Source organism: Delphinus delphis, chromosome 8, assembly GCF_949987515.2.
Source record: "Delphinus delphis chromosome 8, mDelDel1.2, whole genome shotgun sequence".
Lineage (NCBI taxonomy): Eukaryota > Metazoa > Chordata > Mammalia > Artiodactyla > Delphinidae > Delphinus > Delphinus delphis.
Genome location: NC_082690.1, coordinates 47,719,397 through 47,744,737, shown reverse-complemented (window position 1 = coordinate 47,744,737; position 25,341 = coordinate 47,719,397). Strand labels below are relative to the sequence as shown.

The 25,341-nt window shown below is 36.9% G+C and overlaps 1 protein-coding gene across 10 annotated transcripts in view; it reads right to left on the bottom strand.

The window, feature by feature from the left end:
* Positions 1 to 3,787: 3,787 nt before the first annotated feature.
* Positions 3,788 to 25,341, bottom strand: part of PICALM (phosphatidylinositol binding clathrin assembly protein) — a 107,688-nt gene continuing 86,134 nt past the window's right edge. Inside the window, exons 18-23 of one of the 10 annotated variants that reach the window (XM_060018154.1) lie at positions 25,121 to 25,220; positions 21,724 to 21,747; positions 20,276 to 20,335; positions 18,449 to 18,553; positions 6,973 to 7,075; positions 3,788 to 5,706 (exon numbers count right to left, since the gene is read on the bottom strand). In XM_060018154.1, the coding sequence (XP_059874137.1) occupies positions 6,983 to 7,075; positions 18,449 to 18,553; positions 20,276 to 20,335; positions 21,724 to 21,747; positions 25,121 to 25,220 (382 nt within the window). In that variant the 3' untranslated portion in view covers positions 3,788 to 5,706; positions 6,973 to 6,982. The remainder of the gene's footprint in view (positions 5,707 to 6,972; positions 7,076 to 18,448; positions 18,554 to 20,275; positions 20,336 to 21,723; positions 21,748 to 25,120; positions 25,221 to 25,341) is intronic. The other 9 variants (XM_060018145.1, XM_060018144.1, XM_060018151.1 and 6 more) reach the window with 9 other exon arrangements.

Genomic DNA, 25,341 nt, shown 5'->3' with positions numbered 1-25,341 from the left:
AAATGAACAATCTGTCCAAAAACACTCAGAACAGCCTTACACTTGGAAAGCACTGTTGTTTTCATTTGAATTTTTCAGTTACTACTAAACTCTTTTCATTGGTCATTAGTATTTCATCTTTGGTGAACTGTTTTTTTAAATCATATCCTTCCCCTTTTTCTATTTGACTGAGATAGTCACCTGTATTTTCCTTCATCTTTATAGTTCCTTACATTTATACTTAACTCACTTGGAATTTATGTTGGTATTTGTTGGAGGGAATTCCATCCCCCTTCCCCAAATAGATATATGATGCTAGTAAAACTGGCTTATATAAATACTCTTTTGAAATGCCATCTCAATCACAGAAACACCTCAGTTATTAGGTTCATTATTTGTATGAGAAAAACACTTGTTTCTCCTTTACTCACACTTACAATATACACCAGATGTGTGGGTTTTCCACACAAATTTTAGCACAAACCCCATAGGTTACGGGCTCAGTCCCACGAGATTGCCTCCCCCCACAAGACTTCAGAGGCCAATTACAAGTCCAGGTTGTCACCTGTACTCCTGACTGATCAGCTATAAATCAGGGCTCCTGTGACTGACCCCCTTCTTGGTTTTGATAATTTGCTAGAATGGCTCACAGAACCCAGGAAAACACTTACACTTTACCAGTTTACTGTATAATAAAGGATATGATAAAGGATACAGATGGACAGCCAGATGAAGAGACACATAGGGCAAAGTCTGGAAGAGTCTCAAATGCAGGAGCTTCTGTCCCCATGCAGTTGGGGTGCACCACCCTCCTGGCACATGGGTATGTTCACAACCTGGAAGCTCTCTAAACTCCTTAATATTAGCATTTTTATGGAGGCTTCATTCACAAGGGCACAACTGATCATTAACTCAGTCTCTAGCCCCCTCCCCCTTCCTGGAGGATGAGGCTGCAGCTGAAAGTTCCAAGCTTCTAATCATCTCTTGGTCTTTCTGACTGGCCCCCATCCTGAAGCTATCCAGGAACCTATCAAGAGTCGCCCCATTAGAACAAAAAACACTCCTATCACCCAGGAAATTCCAAGGGATTTATAAGCTTTGCGTCAGGAACTAGGGTCAAAGACCAACTATTAGAACAAAAGATGCTCTTAGCGCTCGCCTATCACTTAGGAAATAATAGGGGTTTTAGGAGCTCTGTGCCAGGAACCAGGGACAGAGACTATAATAATGTATTTTCTATCATTTCACATGATGCTATTTCGTTCGTCTTCCTTTTACGTCAATATGACACCAGTTTATCGTACCTTTATCGGACGAAGCAAATTGTCATTCCTTGATTTGTACTTTGGACCCGTAGTGATGCAAATTCTGTCCACCATGAATTCCAAATTCTACATTTCAATATAGTTGTCAAAAGGTCAGCTCCTAGCAATAGCTGTTACGAGCAGCAAACACTGGCGTGGCCATTCCTGCACCTGCCTCTGAAGACTGCTGGCTGGGCTCCTTGGGCTCTCTCCCTGAGTCTTTCCTCTCCTACAGCAGTGCCTCTGCCTCCTCCAGGTACGTGACACCTGCCATCAATGAGTAATCACACAGAAGTGAAGAGCTTTTCAGTGGCTACCCTACTTCAGGACAAAAATGATGAGAGAAACGCAGACTTCACTGCCGTTTAGGACGCCACTGAACTAGATGGCAGCGCCAGTGCAGTGTGCTTGATGCTTCCATTTGAAGTGTTCTTGAAATGTCAAGCGAATCAACTGCAAGTTCTGCACATCAGTGCAGACCCCGGAGTCCAGGTTCGCGAAGGAGAGAGGGGGCTGCTTACTTCTCTTCTGATATTTCTTTACCTCCACTCCAAGCCAAGGTCACAATAATCCAGTGCTTATTTATCAAGAGCACAGGACAGCTGCCAAGTGCCCAGGATCAAGGCAGACGGGCAGGCGCCTGACTGCAGAACGCTCAGACAGGTTGAGGTTTAGCTCCCCAGGTGATTCTCACACAGAGACTTATTTCAAAACCAACTTTGGAATTAGCTTTTGCAGCAGATAAAGGAAAAGCTCTTTGGAATGAGAACTTATTAGGAAGTGAAGCTTCCATAAAGCTTTGTCCTTGCTTTTCTCTCCTTCTAGGTGTATGCCTAAACCCAGCGTAACCTACTCTGCCTCAGAATGGTCACACCTGCCCCAATAGTAACACCACAGAAGACCTTAACTTTTGACAATGTGGGTAGTTTCATACAGCATAAAAACTACACCTGCATGCTGCATCAGTTAACAAAGGGGACATTTCCTAAGTGCTTATAGCAAAATTAGACTAAAATACTAGCTAGAGACTTAGAAAGCATTTCTGGTTGGTGACACACTAAATAGAATGCCACTTCTTAGTAAAAGCAAGGAATCAGCTTGAGGTTTTCTGAGAGAGACTGCATGGAAGATGATACAGCAGCCTTTCCATCCAGAGCCTATTCAGACTGCAGAATTCTAGGTGTAGTCAGACCCACGGAAGGTAGCAAATGTGACAGAACAAAGATCTAAGCTAGATCTAAGCAAAGGCTGTGGAGCCATCTTTTCTCGAGGATAAGATAGATGAAGTTCACCTGGCTGAATGCTGTGGCCTTCCCACATACTGTGAGCTAGCCACTGGTGAACACACAGGGGCCACCCTCCCCTGAAGAGAGCTCCCTCCCCTGAAGAGAGAGATTCTGTTTTTCTCCATGGAGTGCTGGAGAATAAGCATTTACATCAGTACTCTGAATTCTCAAGAATTTGGAAACATGTTTATTAGTGACAATAAACAGGAGAAGAGCCTTGGAATTACTTTAGTTCAAGGAGAAACTTATCCCATAAAGGCCTGCTTTCCAGGGGTAATGTTTTGTTGGCTCGTGGAGAAGTAAAAGATTCCTGCTCTAACATAAGGCCTCTTCCTAAATATGGACTCTCACAGTCAATGGTTAAGAAAAGTATATCTTAAAAATATAATGAACAATAATAATGAGATGTTAAAAGGAAAAATTTTGCAAATGATCTGGGATGGGTTAGCTGCCCTCTGCTAACAGTCTTAATCTCTTTCTGCAGCCACTACCAACTTGTTAGCTGGGTAGTAAGATGGCGGGGGCATATACAGGTTTAGAACCTGATTTAGTTATGTATTTTTTTATGTATTCAACAGCTGACTTACTTCACTTACTTTTTTTTTTTTTTTTTTGGCGGTATGTGGGCCTCTCACTGTTGTGGCCTCTCCCGTTGCAGAGCACAAACTCCAGACGCGCAGGCTCAACGGCCATGGCTCACGGGCCCAGCCGCTCCGCGGCATGTGGGATCTTCCCGGACCGGGGCACGAACCCGTGTCCCCTGCATCGGCAGGCGGACTCTCAACCACTGTGCCACTAGGGAAGCCCCCACTTGTTACATTTTGATTAAAGTTAACATGCTCATGTGTTTTGCAGGAGGTGGGAAGTATGCTTCATAGGAGAAGACCATCTGAGAATAGACAGTGGTCATCAGGCTTGACCACAGAGGGAAATAATTCCCTTTTCAGTTTATGCACAGACAGAACAATGGACCATGAAGCAAAGACCTGATTCCAATGTCTGTTAGCTTGTCAACCTGAGCAAGTTCCTTATTCCAATCTGTAAAATGGGTAAAATGTGGATAATACTAATCCAACAAGCCCAAAAGTTTGAACAATAAGATGGAAATGTTTATGAAGGATTTCACAAACTTGAATATGTTGGGGGAAAAAAAAAAAGTAGTATAAAAGGAACAAGCCATAGACCTCAAATATAACATCCACTCAAACACCACCAGGAGAGACAAATCAAAATCTGTGATGATGTTAAGGAAGTTAACTTACAAAAGTACATTTTCCAGTCTGTATGAAAATGGTTTAATAATAGTGAAACTTAAAAAGTGGTAAAATTAACAATGTATATTGGTTAAAGACTATGTTTTCCAACCATGGCAAATAGTATGCAGACATTTATCAATGCAAAGCTTTTAGTCCCTCTATCATGTACTCTGGATCCTACTTACTATTCAACATGAAACACGATACAGTCAGAGGTTTCTTTGGCAGACATAATCACATGCATCAATAGGTCAAATTCAAAGCATTTTCTCCCTTAAACTTACCTGACCGAAGGCGTCTGATCAAAAGACAAAAATGAACAGTTTTAGTAAGTAGTTCAGTTTCTAGAAGGTAACAAAAGTACCAAGATCAAGCTTCTTGGAAGTTAAGTTAAAAGAGAAATAAATTTTACATTTTATTAAATCATCAAATATAATCACTTGGGTATACTTTTATTAGCAAAAAATAATAATACCAATGATAAAGAAAAGAGGAAAAAAGTAAATGTGCCTCAGACCAGAATACCATAACAAAAGTTTTGTGGAAGCTGCATTTTATTTGAAAATCCACCCATTTTTGCTAACATACATTTTAATATTGTAAACAAAAATAGAATCTGCAGAGACAATGCAACAAGTATGCTTAACTCATGTACAGAATTGCTTTCCTACAACAAACTGTCCTTCTTAAGGCCCCTCTCAACCCAAATGTTAAGATGTATTTACACAAAGCACCGATCAACAGTGCAGCTTAATTCTTCGTTAACTAAACTCTTGGCTAGACATTAACTTTAAAGATACTATTTCCCCTTATTTAAAAGGTACATGATCATAACATGGCATGAGCCAAATAAAAGGTTCAAGGATTTTGTCCCCTCCCCTCCCCCCATAACACCTCCTAGAGTTTTACTGAAAAGAAGGAAAGTCTTGAAGTGAAAGCAATTCCTCACATTCATTTTGGAAAGGCCCTAATGTCAAATGGAAAATAATGACATGCCAAGCACAAAGCAGTAAAGTCCCTTCCCAATGCACTAATGCTGAATTTAAAATGTAGTGCTTTTCCCAGTTCTGTGAACTGTTCCCTTGCAAAATCCTAGGCACAGAATTGACTATAAGGATTAATGCATTTATAATGCTTCCCTAAATCCCATAGAAACTGAGAATTCTTAAGCGATTCAGACCTATGGACTTGCCTTAAAATATTTAGTGCTCTGTATGTCAGCTGAAAAGCATTCTGAATCAGATTCATTCTTATGGATAAAAATCAAACATACTGTGTACATCCATACTCATTTTCATAAGGAGGTTTGATACAATATTAATGTTACGTAAATTGATAATCATAAATAAATACAAATACTTAAGGAATGTCTACTGCAAACTGAATATATAATTTTTTAAAAAGAAAAGTTAATTTTAGTTACTGTTTCTGTATCTGTGAGGACTGGAGAAAAGAAAGATACTGCATAATTAAGAATTATGATTTGATCCCCCCAAAAGAGTCCTGTTGCATTACAGTAAAGGACACAGCTCTTCTCTCCAGGCAGCTTTTCCAAATACAAATTTCACTCTTTCCAGATAAGGGCTTTTCTTGGTAGGTTACTGATTATGGGTATTAACAGGAGATGAAAGAACTGAAGAATTAGTCACCAAAAAGACAGTCTGAATTCATGGCAATTCTTGGCTTTATAAACTGTATTGATACGTTCTCCTATCGACTAGTCCCAATTTCCTTCATGGGCCTTCATTGGGTTACTGTAGCATTCTAATGAGAGTTTAAGAGACAGCAGTTTGGATTTTGCTGGAAGTAAGTATTTGCTGCTTGAGCACTTGTCTTTTTGGAATAATTCCATTCTCTTCCATCTAGTTACATAAACTGTATCTGGGGGAAAAAAAAGAGTGTAAGTTAATTCACTGCATTGTAGGGTATCTTCTCATAAGTAAAAATGCTTTGTGCCTCTTACTATTCAACCTGCCTGGAAGTGTTCATGGCATGCTTATCACAAACCCTGATTACAAAACGAAGTCAGTATTATCAGCTTATCATGAGCCAGAACTCAATACTTGAAGCATAACTACAGGAACTTCCAAATATCTTTCTAATGACTAAAAAACCAAGGGATATGGGAAGAAAGAAGACGAATGATTTTTCCATGACAAGTTCAGAAAATCTCTCCATGAACACAAATATTCCACATAAAAATCTCATTTAGGCAACAAGCAAAATTTGAAATATTATTTCCAAATATTATAATAAAATCAGAGATAATTAAGGCAACAGTAATATTATATTTATTAAAAATTTCTGATATAAATCAAAATCTGAAAGATCTACAAAAGAATACTTTTCAATAGGGTGTCAACTAGTCACTCAGATATTTCACTCATGATATCTTTATCCTTTAAACTGCTCATCCAAAGACATTACTGAAATGATGTGCTAATAAACTGTTGTCAAATCAGAAGAGTACAAACTCTCAAAGATCCAGAAGGTGTATCTACACTGGGGGCTACGGCATCAAGAAGAACAAATGACATTGTCTTCCAGGAAAAGAGGCAGTGTGGATCAAAAGCAGAATCTTTCTATCAAAAAGGGCACTAAGTATTCACTTGCCTTTAATTTAAAAAAAATATATAAGCTGTTTTTTTGGAAAATACTACTATTTTAAAATGAAAAAGGCATACATAAAAATATAACCCTTTAAAGAAATTGTTAAAATGAATTCTTCACAATGAATCCTGGCCATTATGTTAAAACTAAAGATGCTCTTAATAAAGCTTGAATCCAGTGTGTAAAATTGTGTTGTTCTCTATAAATCTTTTAAGACTGAATAAAACACCCAGTTTTTAACGGCTGGTGTTTGAGCTCATCCATCTGCTGTGCACAGTGGATGCTTATATGTACATATGTGAGATGGTCTTTTGATTTCACATCTTCTAATAATGTTAAAGATATTTTCCAAAAGTTCTTTGTCCTTATGCCCTGTCTTGATCTATTCTTCACCTAAAGAACAGAGGAGGAGGAGAAAGAGAGGGAACCTAGAGTCCTTTAAAGAAACAGAGGAGAAGAGTAAATTGTGCTTAATGTTTGGTAATTTTTAAAAGTATTGATATTTAAGTCCCCATCTCCCCCAACAAGCAGCAATACCTAAAGTGATTTATAAGAAATCCTCCAAAGAGAGCTCTGCAAAAGGGTCCTTTCCTGAAGCTCTGTGAGGACTGTGACTGGAGGGGCTGGATGCTGCCGACAGCTGGGGGAAAAGAAGACAGAGAGAGGGAAAGAAAAAAAGATCTCAGAATGACAGAACATGAAAGCAGAAAATGTAATGAAAGAAGAAGTGGTTTTTGTTTTGTCAACTTTAATAAATATAATGGCAGCCCTTGCAGAAGGTGGAATTATTTAAACAAAAGTTTCAGTCACACGTCTAGTTAAAAGGGTATCCAATGGCATGTGTTTTTCAGAAAACAAATTCTTGTTTCTGAATTCCAAAGGAATAAAGTCTTTTACCCAAAAAGGTTGAAATAAGCTGACCCATGGTTAAGACTTTTATTTTATGTGTGTGTGGGAGAGGGGAGGACGGGAACCACAGCCTAATTGTGAGCCACAGAAGATGGCTTCCTGTGTCCAGGCTGTCTGTCAAACGGTGTGTCAAATCTGACCTCAGTCCAGACCCAACACATCTAGCTGCAATACCCTTTCCTTCCTTCCTCATAAGAGGTGGAAAGTCCTGTTCTCAGTGTTTACACTTTTTTGACATGGAGTTGTCTCCTGCCTGTTTATCTGGACATGCCACAGCTGATGCTTATACTTTGGGAGGTAGAAGGAGCTTAGAGCTTATCTGGTCCAACTACCCGCATACTGCCCTGAATACATGGAATACTTAAGATCTTTGGTTCAGCTTCCTGTTAGAATACATTCACTTGATTCTTGGAATTTGCTCCTGTTGTTTAATTTGAATATACAGTAAGGCAAGCAGACTGTTGAACTCCATAACATATCTTTAGTAACCCTAAAGTACCAAGATGTTCATTTCATACATGTATCTCCTTCACCGAGCCTACTTTAAGAGTATTTTAAACCAAATATGAGCCATTTTAGTTTGGAACAAACTTTTAATTTTTTCCTCCTCCTGCATCAGATTGCAGAGGCATGAACAGGAATGTTCAACTGAGCATTAAATCAAAGTTAAGACTAAGTAGAAACAGTTTCAATTCATACCTCAACATTCGAATTCCTATAAAGGATTTCAAGGCTCAAAATCTGTCTTTGCTGGGTCAAAGTGATCTCATTTCTACCTTTTTATTTTCTTAAGAAAAGCACTATAAAGAATGAAGAGCCAATGAGTTTTCAACAAATATTACACCACAAGTATGTGCAATTTGTTGTTTTGGATGCCAAGATTAATTTACAGGTTTAGAAATCATCTTCAGTTATATTAGTGGTTGAGTCATTTTCTTAATCCATACCTTGTTCTCAGAAATAAATGTTCAAAGACAATGGGAAGAGACAATGGAAAAGTTGATGGAATTACACAAGCAGCTACAGATGGGAGGACAGGACAGCAGGTCTGGGTTTGGAGATTCAAGTATCATACGTGCTGAGACAGAATAAGGTGCAACTTATTAGAAAGACATTTCCTCCTCACCTTTCAGACCAACCAGGATGACCATTCAGAAGCGAAATGATTTTAAGTAAAGTGATCCCTGAGCTGGAGCGAGTTTAAGATTAACTGGGTTTTTCTCCAAAACAGATTTTCTTTTTCATTTGAAGTTAAAAAACAACAACAAAACCCCCCTGCTTACTGCAGATAGCTAAGCATCCAAAATCAACAGTCTCCCATGAGAGCCCCACACTGAAACATCTTCTTAAATCAAATTTTCATGAGGGCAGCAGTCTGAAGACCTGACAGTCTCAGGGGAAAATGTCCCTGAAGAATATGGTCAAAGGGAGCACCAGAATTCTGTTCTTTTCCATATGTGAGCATACTGCTGGAGAAAAGTCCTGGAGGCTCAAAAACAATGTTGAAGAGGATCAATTTTCCTTGAGGGAAGAAGTGCTAGTTTCTAACTAATACTTCTACTATTCTGTTAAATTGGCAAAACAAACACACACATATGTCTTACACCTATAAAAAATATGTAGCTAAATTAAAACATGAGAAAACAAGACTTAATATCCCTGCAGTAAGTTTCGTATCATCAACATCCATTTCAAGCAGATGGAACCTTGGCCCAGACTGGACTGGCTGACTGCAGCGAGTGCCAAGGACTGAGCCATGGAGCAGCCCTTCATCAGCGGGCCCCACCCCTTCCTGGCACCTGTACCGAAGCATAGGCACATCTTGCACTGGTGAGAAGGTAGTCAGCTCAGCGAGTAAATAAGGAAGCAGAAGGAAAGGAAATATACTGCAATCGCCCAGTTAATGCTCAAGGAAAGAAGGAAGAACAAAGTACACAAAGGAGTAACAGGATCCTGGCGGGTGAGAAGCAGCAGGATTTAAAGAGCCTGAGAAAGTCAAGTTAACCCTCCTTTACTTATAATTCTTGGGAGTAGATTAAAGAACACGTAGGGTTGCTACGTACTGGAGGATAAGGAATTTAAAAAAAGAAAAAATCCAATGACCATCATTAATTACAATATCACCATATTTTACAAGCCAGCGTAAGACAAATTGTAACTGACCATTCCAGTAAAATTCTACTACAAATATGCCAACACACACACACACACCAAACAAAAGAAAAAGACTTTCACTCATTTATTTCAAGTAACATTCTCTATACCAAAATTCCCACAGAACTAAAAAATTAGTACAGCTATCAGTTTGTTCAAATTAAATCGACCTACCTCACAACTAAATATGCCATTTAAACAAAGCAGTCAGTCTCACTAGTCTAATACAGACATACTTAAAGTCTTCTCATTTTATAGGAAAATGAAATACTGAGAAGCAGTGAAAGAAGAGCCGCAGATAAATAAAAATACTAAAATGTACAAGTAATTGATGATGGCAACTCTCAGCTGACATTCCTTCACCCACTCCCGCCACTCTAATCAACCTTTAAAAAAAATATGTTGAAATAGAAAAAAAAAGAATCTAATGTTACCAAAAATCTTTGTTTTTATCTCCAGAGCAAAGATTTTTTTTTGGCTGTAGTGTGTGTTTAGTAAAGACAAGAGTACAGAAATCGTAAGTTAACTTTATAAAAAAGCAAACATACAGAGAATAAAGGAATTTTTAAAAAAGAATTCTATCAGCACACTAAAGATCATAAATAAAAATGGTTACTCCTTCATTCTACTCCCATTCAACACCAAAGAAAGAAAATTTCATGTTAGAACAGGAAAATAGCATCAGTCTCAGAAAGTGAACCTAGTGCAATTGAAAGCTTACGGGAGAATAAAAGACTGGGTATTTAAGGACAAACTTGGCTGTGCTTAAAATTCTTAGCGAAGAAGCAAGGTGCCACATCTTTACATTTGAATTTGTATCCAAAAGCCTGGATAGCAAATAGCAATGCTGTAAAGACTCATTTTGTCTTTCTTGAAGAAGCAAAGTTAACATCTTAGGAAAAAATGGGCGTATTTCCTTTGCCTGGGATGAGAGAGCACAGTTTTATGGAAAGGAATCTAATCCTGGCTCTTTTGTAAAATGAGGTTAAGAATATCAAGACCCAATACCCACATCCCCGTTAATGGCTGTCTTGAGGATTAAAATATACAAAAAGCACCCTGGCATATGTTAGTCACTCAAATATTAGTTCAACCTTCCTTACCACCTACAATCAAATGCTCATCTAGTCTTACATAATAGGAGCCACTCTGTCTTGTCTGTGTTGCTCTTATAATAGTTCTTATTTTACCATCAACCAGTCACTTGTGCTTCCATATTATACTCACCTTTAGGCTCCTCAGATGTAAGAAACATATTCTCCCTGTCTCTTGTTCAGCAACTAGCAGTGACTTACACATATTATAAGCATTCTATAACATGCTAAATTAAAATGTTTTTTGGTGATAAAACAAGCTCTGTATAAAAATGTCACCAAAGTCGGATATTAGAAGTATTAGAACTTCCCTATTAATTTTTACCCTTTTAAAATGTCTATTTTTACATGTTATTTAATGTACATATTGTTGTAGGGATATATAAATATAAATACACTGAGGGTACATGCTTAAAGAATATTTTCCTGATATTGCTGTGCAATGGAAACATTTTAGAAACCTCAGCCCTACCTAATATGATTTCACAGAGATGTCAGATATAAAACTGAGCACAGAAAGGTATGTTGTTTTTGAATAATGTTAGACCACGGCCAGACCACTGAATCCAGATGCACAGGGATATAAACATATAGTGCTGCATTCCAAAATTTTATACTAAAGATAATGCTATTCTCAGCTGCCTCCGTGAAGTATAGCTAAAAGAGAGGACTCCTTTCTCCACTGCATAAGGTAGAGGGCCTGTCCTGTACGTTGAGTCTAGTGCCTTTTGATAACTGCTTCTTGGGTTTATGCTTAACACAACCCATCTTGGGCTTCTGCCCATCAATAACATCACAAAGTTACGCCAACCTTACTCCTGTCACCTTCAAAGCACTACTTCATCTTGTCTTAGGGGCACCAAACAGTGACCTAAGAGGATTTCTCTTTGAATGTGTTGTTTCTAAACCTCTCTACTGCTAGAGTCCACATAACTTAAAACTATTAACATAGGAGTGACATTATTCCAAAATGGCATCTAAGTCATCTCCTTAGAATTATGGCAACCTAAACCGACAAAGAGTTAAAGAAGACCAAATTGGAGAGAGGGAAATAGATCAGAAGATTTCCTAAACTCATGGGAGGAAATACTATTAACTGACCTAAGCCAAAAATAAACAACATTTCTGTATATCAGAAGCATTTGCAAGGGTAAGAGAAGTCTGTTTAAAGTTCCATTTGATGGATGGAAATCATGAAAACTGGCTCAGCTTATTTGAATAAAATGTTCACTGCTCATTCATATTAGACTCTTACCCCTTGAAAACCAAAGAAAATGAAAAGCTGTAATGTTTATGTCAACTGGTACATAAGGAGACAAAATAATAATTACATGTGCCTACAATGCACCACTTATTTGCTGTTTATTGAAAATATGGCACTTTTGTTTGGTTAAAAAAAATTTCCAAACCGTGTTCCATACATGAGCTTGAGGCTACCTGCTTTTACCTGATTTATCTATTGGGCTTCCACTAAAAACGTCTAAGACAGAGTTCCTTAGACTTAGACATTTTCAAAAGAGGTTTGCCCCTCCCCACAAAAAGAGACTTATAAACTGTATTAAATTGGACCAAATAAAGATTTTAATTACTATAAAATAAAGCTTGGTCCTTTAGGGTAACACCACCTCCACAAATGCTGAGCCAATTCAGGTGCTGCTGACAGAGTCCTCAAGAGCGGTGTGTCAGGTTCCTGTAAACAATGTCCGGCGTCTACACCTCATGTGGATGATTCAGGCCCTAATGCAGACCGTGCTCACCCAGCCCGCCCCATCCCCACACCACAGTGACTACCCTAGCCTGTGGTTCTCTATGAGTTTATCTGATGTCATCAGATAATAGTGAGTCATGATTAAGGTTTCAAAATAATGAAGTATGAATTATTATATTTACAATAAAGATAATTTGTAACACATGGGAAGAAATATAAACTGTATTATTATAAATCAGAAGTTGGGAATAGGGACACCTCATGGAATAGAAACAATTTCTGAAAATAGGGCAACCTTGTAACATTTTCTTCTAAAGACAAAAAAGGTTCCTTATAATCATCAATAAAAAAACATAAACATCCACATTCCTAAGTCAATTACAAATATTTTCATTTGGACCTTTCAACAAACTTATAAAGTACACAAGGTAAAAATCACCATTCTATATATAAAGAAACTGAGGCTCATCAAAGTTACGTAGACAATTTTCTCTGAAACACCCGGTTAAGTGAGGAGTCGAGCTGAGAGTCTGTTGAACTGTATCCCCTAAAAAGATACGCTGAAGCCCTGACCCCTATGAATGTATTTATGAATGTGACCTTATTTGGAAATAGGGTTTCTGCAGTTGTAATCAAGTTACGACAAGGTCATTAGGGTGGGCCCTAGTCCAATGACTGATGTCTTTGTAAAAAGAGGGAAAGGCCATGTGAAGACAGAGACACAAGGAGGATGCCATGTGAAAGAGGCAGAGACTGAAGTGCTGCAGCTCTAAGTCAAGGAATGACTGGGGCTACCAAAAGCTGGAAGCGGCAAGGAAGGATCCTCCTCTAGAGAATTCAGGAGGAGCGTGGCCCTACTGACACCTTGTTTTCGGACCTTAAGACTCCAGAACTGTGAGAGATTAAATTCCTGCTGTTTTAAGAAATCGAGTTTGTGATACACTTTGTTACAGCAGCCCCAGGACACTAATAACAGACTCGAAAGCAGATCTGCTGACTCCAAGGCTGGTGCTTTGCTTCCTCTCTAAAATCTGCTATCTCAAGCTCAACTCAGCTAGAATTCATGGCTATATTTTAATGTACAGAAAAAAGTTTAAGAGTCGAGAAATAATTTTTTAAAAAGGACTTCTCTAGTAAATGTTAGACGGTCAATATACCTGTGTGCTTTCTATATTCACAGTGCCGTACACAATCACTGATGTTCATCATGAGGATTTTGAAGAACTTCACAGTCACCCAAGATTTTATGAATATGTTCTAAGTTTTGTTTAAAACAAGAATTAGATTTCCACCTTTTAGAAAAAATGTTCTCAGCAAAAATCCAGTGAAAAGGCCTGGTCGTACATATTGTCTTATTAACAATAATGGTAAGCAGACGGGACTCCAGAAACATTCTCACCTATGGTCCTAAATCCCAATTCCCAAAGTAAATCCCCTCCTGAGCTCTTCTACTAAGCAAGGATGAATGAGCACAACACACTGCTGACAAGGAAAAAGGCTTTCACAGAAATGCAGCTGGGCAGATCAGCTGACAGAGAGGCACTGCCAACACCCACAGTTAACATACTAAGAAAGTAAACAAACAAACAAACAAACAAACAAAACTAAACTAAGCCTAAAAGCAAAGAGAGCTATTAGTTCTTATACACAGGAAAGTCATTAAAAGGCTTTTTTTTTTTTTTTGGTAAGACTTAAATTATTCCAATATCCAAAGCCAACAGTGCCCCCATTTACATCGGTAAAAAGCACTCACAACTAGCCATTGTGTCCTTTCAGACACTTAACTGATGTCATACTTACTTAAATTTGGCCAATACAAAAAAAACCCAGCAGCCATTTTACATCTTTAACCACAGCCTCCATTAAAAAAACCCCTCAAAGCCCCCCAATACCAACCAAGAAAACAATAAAACTTTTAATATGCTTATTTTAAAAAATAAATCCCCAAATGTAACACTCTACTATGGTTTTCATATTGCTTTTGGGAAAACAGATAAGGGATCAGTTTGAGTTTCTCATATAAATAAGTGATAAGAACATAATAAACACAACCCTCCCCCTCAAAAATCTTCAACATCTAAACTGTCTTATAAACATTCATTAAGAGAATGTTAGCTCACGTCACAGTAACTTAAAAAAAGCAAAACTAACTAGGTTAATTGTCTTCATGCTTAGTAACATAATAGCTGCATACTGCAACGCAGAACGAGTTTATAAAATATTGACCAGCAATGGATATTTCAATTTATATACCAGTAAGTACCAGTAAGATTTATACAAAGCATGAGCGAGAGGGCATTAAGAGTCCCCACTCTCCCCAAGTTAATGAACACATCAGTAACCGGTAACAGGCAATCAAATAGTGTGAGGAAGCACAGAAGAGGAAAAAAAAGCATTAACCAAAGGTATCTAGTGTTTTCCATGTAGTCAAACACCTAGAAAGATGCACTCATGTAAAACATTAAAAAAAAAAAAAGCTACAATGTTAGGCATGGAACACAAGAACGTAATACCCATCTTTAAGCATCTAATAGTTGTGTTAAAATATCTTAAAAAATACAGAATAAGCCAGCACAAAAAATGGGATGGGAACAGAACAGAAGAAGTGTATAGGTGTATAGGGAGGCATAATTTCAACACTACAGTGTAGTCTATTAGATTAAAGCTATTCTGAAGACCATTTCCTAAAGAACAAAAAGTCTGAGCTAACAGTCATGTGGAAGGTATTAGCTACTTTCTCACTAGCAGGCCCTAACACAGCACTAAGAGTAATCTAGATATAATTCAGAACACACAACACATTGTTTGAAATACCTCACTGATGGTAATATGATAAATATATGTGGGAGGGTTGAGGTACTCTCAAGAATATTAGCTTGGTTCAATGGTAAGTAGGCAAGAGACCAGGAGCTACAAGTTACACCTTTGGTAAGTAATGGCTCCCAAAAGAAATACTTCAAGGAATAGGAAAAGATTTTTGATAAGAGCTGGAGAACTGGGATTTGATTAAAAGATTCTATTTTGATGGCATTTGACTTACATTTAAACTATCATTTACTTTACAATGTACAAAGAGACGTCTCTGCCTCAAGGAATTTTTATTGAAAAAAAGAGCAAAACAATGAGAGAACAATTAAAAGGTAATTCATTAAGAAAAATTACTTTGGTTACTACTACCGTTGGATGGACAAAGTTAATGCAAGGGACTGGCTAAGAATCATTAAAATACTAAAGCATGAGAAAATCTTTCCTACTTCAAAGATAAATCGTTTAATTTTTAAATGATTAAAAATATTCAATCATGAAATTAAAGGTGTCTTCATTCTTCAGGTGACAGTCATCTAACATTTTAACTTATGGTCTATTAGCATAAATTAAACCAATTTTGAACACTGCTATAAATTATTACAATGGTTATGAGTAAGTAAAAAGCTATACCAATGAGAAGCAGAGTAAGTTACGAAATGGTAAAGGTAAGTTTTCAACCAAATTCACTTGTTTGACAAATAATGTTCAAAAACTATCATGAATCAGGCACTGTTTTAGGAACCATGAACACAGAAGTAAACAAGCCACATCTAAGCCTGCCTCTATGAGGGTTACAATCTAATATGGGATCAGATGGATGGATGGATGAACGGACAAATGGATAGACTGATGGACAAACAGATGTCAAGTAGTGGTAAGTTCTATAAAGAAAAATAATGCAGAATAAGGAAAAGAACTTCAGATCTCAGAAGAACTGAAAAGGGACAAGACATGACTAAGATTGAGTAAAGAGTAAACGCACTTTATGACAGACAAAGGACTTCTGGAAAAGACAAACAGCAGCAGAACACTGGATACTTATCGACAGTTATAAAGGCATGGGAATTGAATATTCTGTTTATTCATTATTATTCTTACAAAGAGGGAGATTTTGTGAGGTAGTTTTTATGACAGAAGGAAAGCCTTACATTTCAGTTATGTTAGATTTGTCTCCTCAGATTTTTGAATATGGAGAGGATACAAATGCTGCCTATAAAAGTTTACTCCAGTATCTACAAAATGGATTAAATTAGAAAGGCAAGAAAAGTTCCAATCTGGGCAAAGGATATAGACTGCAAAAAGGGTGGAGCTAATAATAGCAGAGGAACAATTAGTGGGACTTTATGACAAGACATATGGAAAACAAAGGGGTAAAAGGAATTAAAAGTAACATAAAATTTAAGATTCTGACTTTCAACTGATTCAAATAACTGCATAAGGAGAAGACCAAAGCCTCTTTGAGCCACTTTACTGCCACCTGATTTTCTTTTCCTAGTTATCAATTTCCTTCCTTCACAGGCTTTTCTCAATCAGTAATATTTAAAATTAAGTACTCGCTTCAAATTTGATTTCTCAACTAGAAACTTATTACCTTAATGTTCTCATTCTCTTCTCTTCTGGTATAATTAGAAAAAGGCAGTTCTATCACTCTTTCATTTAAAGAACTTGGAAATTCTTGCACTTTTTTTGGTGTTTCAGTGAAAGTTACATGGATTTCAAAAGGAAACAGGATATAAAATCTGTGTTAAGAAAACATGCCAGGAGGCCAGCAATTTTTTTAAAGGTAGATTTTACTAAGATTTTTTTTTTTACCATATTAAAAAAAAACCCTCATATAAAGTGTTTCAAGGTTAAAAGTATTATCCAAAATTGTATAGGATGCTCTTGACAACTACAGTAGTTATATCCCAAATACATAAATATAGTTTATAATATAACAGGAAACCCAAGGAATTAGCAGAGTGCTTCGTTGCTGACAAAAGGAAGACAGTACTACTGTAGTGGCCACAGGGGCTGAGTTGCACTAGTAGAGAGGCAGTGTGGCACAAATGAGCACTCGACCAGGAATCAAGGATTCTGGGAGCTAAGTTGCATTTCACCACTTATTTAGTTGAAGAACCTTTCCAAGTCTCAACTTTCTTTATCTATAAAGATAAAGGATGATGACAATAGCGATCCTAGGCCCATCTACCTTAAAGATTATTTTGAGAATAAGATGAGATAATGTATGTGAAAGTGCTTGGAGACTGTCAGGCAGCATCCAAGGTTAAGGTAACAATATATTCTGTTTTCTGTTTCTGTTTCTGAGACAAAAGCTTCAACTGGATCAATATAAATAATTTTGGCCATGTAACACTGTATGCACTGGCAAGTGTAATACTTATATCCATTCAAGTGGAAAAGGAATAAGTCCATTACCAAATACTCCCATGAATGTTTTCAAATAGCATTAAACACATAAAGTAACCAATCAGTTGGCATCGGAAGCCAAGAAAGGTGTACTTTAACAATCACATGTCATTATTTCTAACTGTTAAATAATATGAGCACAGCCACAGATACAGAAGGACAAGCTGTCCTATCACTTTACAAGGATCTCATTCCATAGTATGCTGCCAGAGAAGTAAATAACAGAGAAACTTCATATCTCCTCTCCTAACCACAATGAGAAGCTTTTTTCAGAAAAAACAGATTCCCCTGATGCTAATAACGAGATGAAAAAGAAAGAGTGAATATTTAGGTGAATTTTCTTGAACTGGAAGAAGGCCTTAGAAACATTTGAAGAGGAAAGTCTTTCCTGTGAAGACATTAGGTCAGCATGGCATTTCAAGCTTTTTTGTCCTTTTGGAGGGGTTGCTTTTAAATATGATCTTTAGCAGCAGGAAGTTATCTAATGAAAAAACAGCATTCGCAACTTTTGAAGACTCGTCAAGTTTCACAAATATCTCAAAGGCAACACCTTTATTGTAGCACCATTCAAGCCAAGGCACTGAGTTCTGAGTTCAAGGTTTCTAAGGCCCACAAAGGAGAGCATGTCAGAATCATCATCAGAAAAAAGGTTCCTTAACCTCAGAAAAACCATCCTCTGGACCCACCAACTGTAAGTTATCAAGAATTTTCCATCTTTAATATTTGTAATCTGCTTATCCTTTCTTTCTAAATAATCAATATTCCTACAAACTCTTAGATGAGAAAGATATGCGAAGAAAATAACATCCACAATGAAGAGGAAAAAATGCTAATAACCTGCTTCTCAAGTTGTATAAAAGGATTTTTTGCTATTATATTTCTTCCACATCAAGCACATTAAAACAGTTACATGTAGCATGTTAATTAGTACCTGTGCTCCTGATACAGGGCCAAAAGGGTTTGGTGGTCTCATGACAGGCTGGCTGTATATTAAGGTTGGTTGTGTCATTACAGGTACACTTCCCATTTGAGGAGGCTAAAAAAACAAAAAATGTCAAGTTAAAGGATGTTAACTCACATTTTCCTTATTATGAGTAAGTAAACAAGAAGGATGACAGGGATGAACAGTACTAGTACTTTTGCAGTAACTCAAAGGGAAAATACCTGTAAATGCAAATAAGACTGACAGCTACAAATTTTTTTTTTTTTTTGCTGTACGCGGGCCTCTCACTGCTGTGGCCTCTCCCGTTGCAGAGCACAGGCTCCGGACGTGCAGGCCCAGCGGCCACGGCCCACGGGCCCAGCCGCTCCGCGGCATGTGGGATCCTCCCGGACCGGGCACGAATCCATGTCCCCTGCATCGGCAGGCGGACTCTCAACCACTGCGCCACCAGGGAAGCCCCATCTACAAATTTTTAGGAGTATTTTTTTTAATATGGAAAGTCTTTAATGTGCTCATCTTTTAAAGTTTGCAAAAAAGCTCAACTTTTTCTACATGAGTTGCAAAATTCAAACTACGATAAACAGACAAAATAATTTAGACCAAAAAAATTTCCAAATTTGCCAGCTTTAGACATGGGAAACTTGAAACTATAAAATGGCTAAGACATTTCAAAGAAAACTGCCTTTGTGTATCAAATCAAGTTCTTATGCCATTATGCAAATAAGCACAAGGGAAAATAGTTGATTGTTTGAAGACATTTACTCCCAATTGAAAGAACCCAATGGTTCTTTCATTTTATTTCAGACGTTTTTAGGGAAAACCAAGAGGCTTAAATTACACACAAAGAGGTTAGTTCATTCTTAAATAATTGAAAATCTCAACCAACCATCTCTTTAAAAATTACCACTCCATGGTATATAATTAACGTAAGTGACAAAATAAAGTACACACTGACCACCATATTATTTTGGTTAAAATGCTATATTCTAAAACCTTACCTTTCTGCAAGTTCTATTTAACCTTTTAGGATGACTCCTATTTGTAGTGAGATTCATTTTGAGTTTTTTGTGCAGACACCTTTTTAATGTAATGACTACTAATCCAAAAGCTGTGAAACTCCTTCATATGCAGGAAAAGAGCTACAGATGTGTAATAAATAAAGAAGTAGCAGAAGCAGCCACAGTAGCAATACCAACGGATGCAGTGCTGCCTCCCAACAGCAACAGTTCCGCCAAGTGTGTGGTGGGCTGAAGCCACTACCTTCATTTCTTATTTATGTGAGTCTATGTATTAAGAGAGTTGGGAGAGTAAGGGCAGTCTAGAATGTGGGTTGTGGGCAGCTTAAAGGTTTAAGGACTGTTTCTGTACTATCCCAATCATGTCATAGAAAAATTTCTGTGGCCTTTACTAAACTAAATTTACCCCTACACAATTCAAGAACTATTAATTCCCCCCTTCCTCTAGAGTGGTATTCAGGTTATAAGACCTCACTGGTATTAATGTAAGATCACAGCAACGAAGACTTGGAGTTAACATTAATGTTTAAATGAGTTCATAATGAAGTATAAAATGCCTAACAAACTTATGAGAGGAAAAATAAGCCAAGTAAATACAGTGAACATTAATAAATAGTATCTGTTGTATAATGACTATTCTAGAAATACTTATGAAACCTATGCTATGGTGCAAGGTTCTGTGTTAGGCATTAAGGATATATGTGGCACTAAGTTCTTTTTTCAGTTAAGCTGCGAAATAAATTCATGTTAAATGTGAGTCAACCTATTTTCAAAAAGCTGTGTTGGGAAAAATACTTACGATTCCATATCCTATCATGCCTGTTGGTGTAGTAGCAGGATAGGCCATTACAGGGGGTGCCTGACATGATGAAAGAAAAAATAAACAAGGAAGTATAACTCATGTATGTCAACGGAGTTCAAGGAATTAATAGCTGTAGTTCCACTAAAAAGAATTGCTAAGACAGCTGTGATTAAATATGACATTTGTGTTCGTTAATAATTGTGTCAATTAAAGCTCAATGAAAAAAAGTGTCTTGAAATTAGCGGAAAAGAAGAATTATCAGAAAGAAAAAATACCATTTAAAGTTAGATACAACAGTGATCTAAGATTTCATTGTGCTTTTACAAGCTTTAAAAATATTCAGATTTTTAAAAATACTCAAAGTTCTAAATTTAAAGTCTATCACTAACATAAAAAATGTTTGCCTAGAAAAGTAGCATTACTGAATGTTTTCCTAGGTACTTCATTTTTTGAGCAAAATAAAATGTAAAGATCCCAAATCCATGAACAATCTGATCTTCCAAAAAATTAGTTTCTAAGGACCTCATTCACTCTTTTCAAATAACTCCAAAGATTTCAAACCACTATGGAGTATGACTATTTCTAAGAAGCACAAGTTCTTACATAGAGCATGTATACTAGTATTCCTTCTAATTTATTTCATAAATTATTTAAACTATCTTCTGCAAAGCACCAATTTGGAAGAGCAATACATTTTTAAGTCTGTTTATGCTTTAAGTCCTAAAAGAGCCATCTACCACTAAGATGTTTAAGGTCCCTTCCTCCTCCCACTTTAACTCAAAATAGACAATCTCAGCACAGAATCATTTTAGACATATCTGCTGTCTTAACAACATTCCCTGTGTGTGTTATCTTATAATAAAAACTGAAGAAGCTGAATACAGGTGAAAGACCAATAACACTGCTAAAACATGAAAAATAACAAATTATATGGCAATTTGAACATACACATGGAGAAGTTAAATGAAGCATAACTAAAGTGAACAGTTAAAAGTTTAGTATTTGGGTGAGCATGTAGGACTTATTGGTCTCTCCCTACTTAAAAACCAAGAGCTGCGAGAGCAGTAGACAAACTGCCAAGTTCAGCAGAAGCCTGTAAGATTTCATGCAATTGTTATTTTCAACATTACCACAATCAACATTTCCCTTCATTCAGAAGTCATCAAGTGCATAGTGGCAGCACAGATACAGACACAGACACCCAGCCATCTGGCAGCAAATGGCAGAATATTAAGCAAGAAAAAAAAATTTGTATTTCCCATGCCACCATCAGAATCAATTCTGCAACAAACCCACAAAATCAGTAGATGCTAGGAAGAATTTTTGGCACATTGAAAATCTGAATGTGAAAACAAGTAATAGCTAGAAGGTTATGAGATTCTGCTACAGCATTGGTTAACAGCATGCCAATTTATTGCAAAAAAGGCTAGTTTTTGGTCACTTACGTATTGTGGAAAATGCATGCCATTCTGTTTTTCCCAGGGAGAACAATTACATAATGCAATAACACTGGATTAGAACAAGTACTTACACAACAGAAAATACATAGAGAGCATTTTAGTTCACATGAACATTCATTAACTACTTAAAATCCCTTGTATTTCCAGTATCTAATGGAAGAACATCTATACTAAAACACTATCAAGGTTGACACGGGAAATTTAGTCTTTGGCATCATCACCTTACTTACATAATAGTTTATCGATTACAAGTGTCATCAAAACATAAAATCTATCAGTAGCATCAACAGTGCATCCCATAAACAGGGTTGCATTGCATAATGTCTACCACAGAAAAAAAGCAAACAGTAATAGAAAGAGTTGGTAGTGTAACATCATTATATATTTTAATAAAACATCAATGAATGGTTAAAATTTTAAAAAATCTAAAAACCTTGACAGTGTTTAAGGATTAATTAAAAAGGTTAGAAATGTAAAGAAATGTCAAAAGCCAGCAGTTTATCTAAGTAGTGAATCACATCACCAGCCCTAAATGTTAGTCATTACAAAGAACCTCTATAAAATACATACATACAAATGTTTTACCAAAATCCTTAAGAGATGATATACCTTACCGTATACAACACAGCACCATAGATATTGCTTCTTATCAACAAATTCTAGATGGTTAGATGCCTATTAAATGCTAAAAGTCAATCTTAAGTCAAGTGCTATTCACAAACTTCTAATACTTCATACAGATTAATACTAATTTCATACAAAATAAGAAAATATTCATTGTATTTTTATATCATTTGGATTTATATCATTCCTCATATACTGTCAATGTATAATTCACTCCTGAGGCTATAACATCTACTAACCTAACCTCCTGCCATCCCTAGTCAGAGAGGTGTGTTAGAGTGGGAAAAACACTGATTGCGAGTCAGAAAGGATGGATTTCAATTTAAATCTGCTTTCTAGTTGCTTTGCAATTGAGGGGAAAAAAAAATTGCATAACTTTATCCTTACAGCTGGGACAATAGCTGCTCAAACTCCCCCAAGAGTGCACTATTTACAGACTCCGGATAGTGTGTGTGTGAGTGTGTGAGTGTGTAAAAATGTAAACTATTTAAATGCAAGGTTTTATTATTGGTGACGGTAGTGACCACTACCAGAGAAAAAGTACTGATTTAAAAAGGTGGCTAAATTTCAATATTATTTTCCATTAATGGAGACTGAAACTAATAAAACTCTTTAATGTCATGTAAAACTTTAACAGCACACTATTTTTAGCTCAGCCCTATTAATTTTAACATACAATTAACCCAAGGAAACAGCAAAACAGCACAGTACTCTGGAAGAGATTTAATAACAAAAAGTAGCTATAACAAGGATAATGTGGGGAGATCAGCTTGGTGCTTTGTAAGGACCTAGAGGGTGGGATGGGAGGATGGGAGGGAGACTCAGGAGGGAGGGGATATAGGTATACATATAGCTGATTCACTTTGTTGTACAGCAGAAACTAACACAACATTGTAAAGCAATTATAACCCAATAAGGATGTAAAAAATAAATAAATAAATAAAATGAAAAAAATTTAAAAAAAGAACGCCCCTGAAGGTATATTTAAAAAAAGTGGGCAAATGGGGATATATGTATACGTGTGGCTGATTCACTTTGCTATACGGCAGAAACTAACACAACACTGTAAAGCAACTCTACTCCAATAAAAAAAATTTAAAAATTAAAAAAAAAAAGGATAATGGGGGTCTCTAACAACAACAGAAAGGATACAATGTGTGGCTCGTGTAATCAAATGCTGATTAGCACACACTGTTGCAAGAAAGCATGTTTCAAATTTTTCTACAAAAAAATTGGTTTTCTCCGATGCAGGGAGACTTACTGGATTGGTAAAACAGCAGCTGACCAAGGATTGGGGTACGGCCACAAAACTACTCTGGGACGACCATACCTTATATTAATTAAAACCATTAGAACTTCTTCAGTACTAGATGCTAACTCATTAATTATCATATACAATTAATTTTCATTACTCATGGATTCTGTATTTGCAAATTTGCTATGCACTGAAATTTATTTGTAATCCTAAAATCAATACTTGTGGTGCTTTTGAAGTCATTCACATACGTGCGCAAAGTGGTGAAAGATTTGTAACCAGATGCATTCATTCCCAGCTGAGGTCAAACAGGGGCTGTGCCTTGTTTCAGCTCTGACATGAAGATGACCAGAAGATGGAGAAGTAGGGAACAGTGTAGTGTACTGCAAGAAGCTCTGGGGCCAGTTGGATAGGGCAAGAGTCTCTCAATTCAGGCACCTATTAGTGGGGATGCCTCAGGCAAGTCACTTAATACCTCTGGCACTCGTTTTCTCTTTTGTAAAATAAAAAAATATATAATCCACTAGAATGAGTTTTTTTGTTTTGGGATTTAAGATTATAATCTATGTGAGATGTGTATGTGTATAGGCATACTCAATTAAAACTATACTTGCTTGGCTTTTGTTAATACTGTCATATAATTTATATAGTTGATTCTCCTTATTTGCTGCACTTACATTCTTAAAGTCACCAGAACACTGAATTAGTGAACACTGCACCATCAGTGCAGCGGTCCCCAACCTTTCTGGCACCAGGGACGGGTTTCAGGGAACACAATTTTTCCTCGGGTGGAGGAGCGGGGAGAGAATGGCTCAGGCGGTAGTGCGAGCGACGGGGAGCGGCAGATGAAACTCTGCTCGCTTGCCAGCCACTCACCTCTCCTGCTGTGTGGCCCGGTTTCCTAACAGGCAGCGGACCCATACTGGTCTGTGGCCCCAGGCATTGGGGACCCCTGCATTAGTGAACACTGAGCCACTGTTGGGGGAAACACGTGTATGTGTGTGAATCTAGCAATTGGTTCAGTGTTAAGGTTATTTATTTATTGTAGATAGATAAATAATAGATTTGAAACCAGCAGTAGAGAATAGTGATTAAGAAAATATGCTCTGAGGTAAGGCTGCCTGGGTTCTAAAAACCCACCCAATCTCTGTGATCTGGGCTTTCTACTTAATAACCCTGTGTTTTCATTTCCTCATCTGTAAAATTGGGATAATAGTTACTACCGTGTAAGGTAAATTTGAGGATTATATAAAACAAAACCACATATTATTTGTTAGAATCATGCCTGACACAAAGTAACCTTTAAATAAATGTTAGCTACTAAAATGTACCTGGCAAACATAGTCAACCAAGCTTCCTTTAAAAGAAATACAAATTACTTATATTTCTAAAACTTGGTAACAATCTTTCCACTTATGCCTTATCACTCTTTAAAAAACATTTTCATGTTACACATTTACCTAAATCATTCATGTTAGTATATAATGAGCTTTTCCAACTCACCATTGTTGCAGCATTCCAAGCAGTTGTTGGTGCAACCTTCGGTTGCCAGTTAGATCCTCCAGTTAGCTTCTTTTCACCTGGCTGACTCCAATTTACATCACTTTAAATAAATATGAGTGAGAATATTAAGTGTGTGTAATTATGAAGTTTCTTTACTACACATGTAGATTGAACAGAGCATTTAAGATGCAGATGACATCTCTACACATACTTTCTTGAGA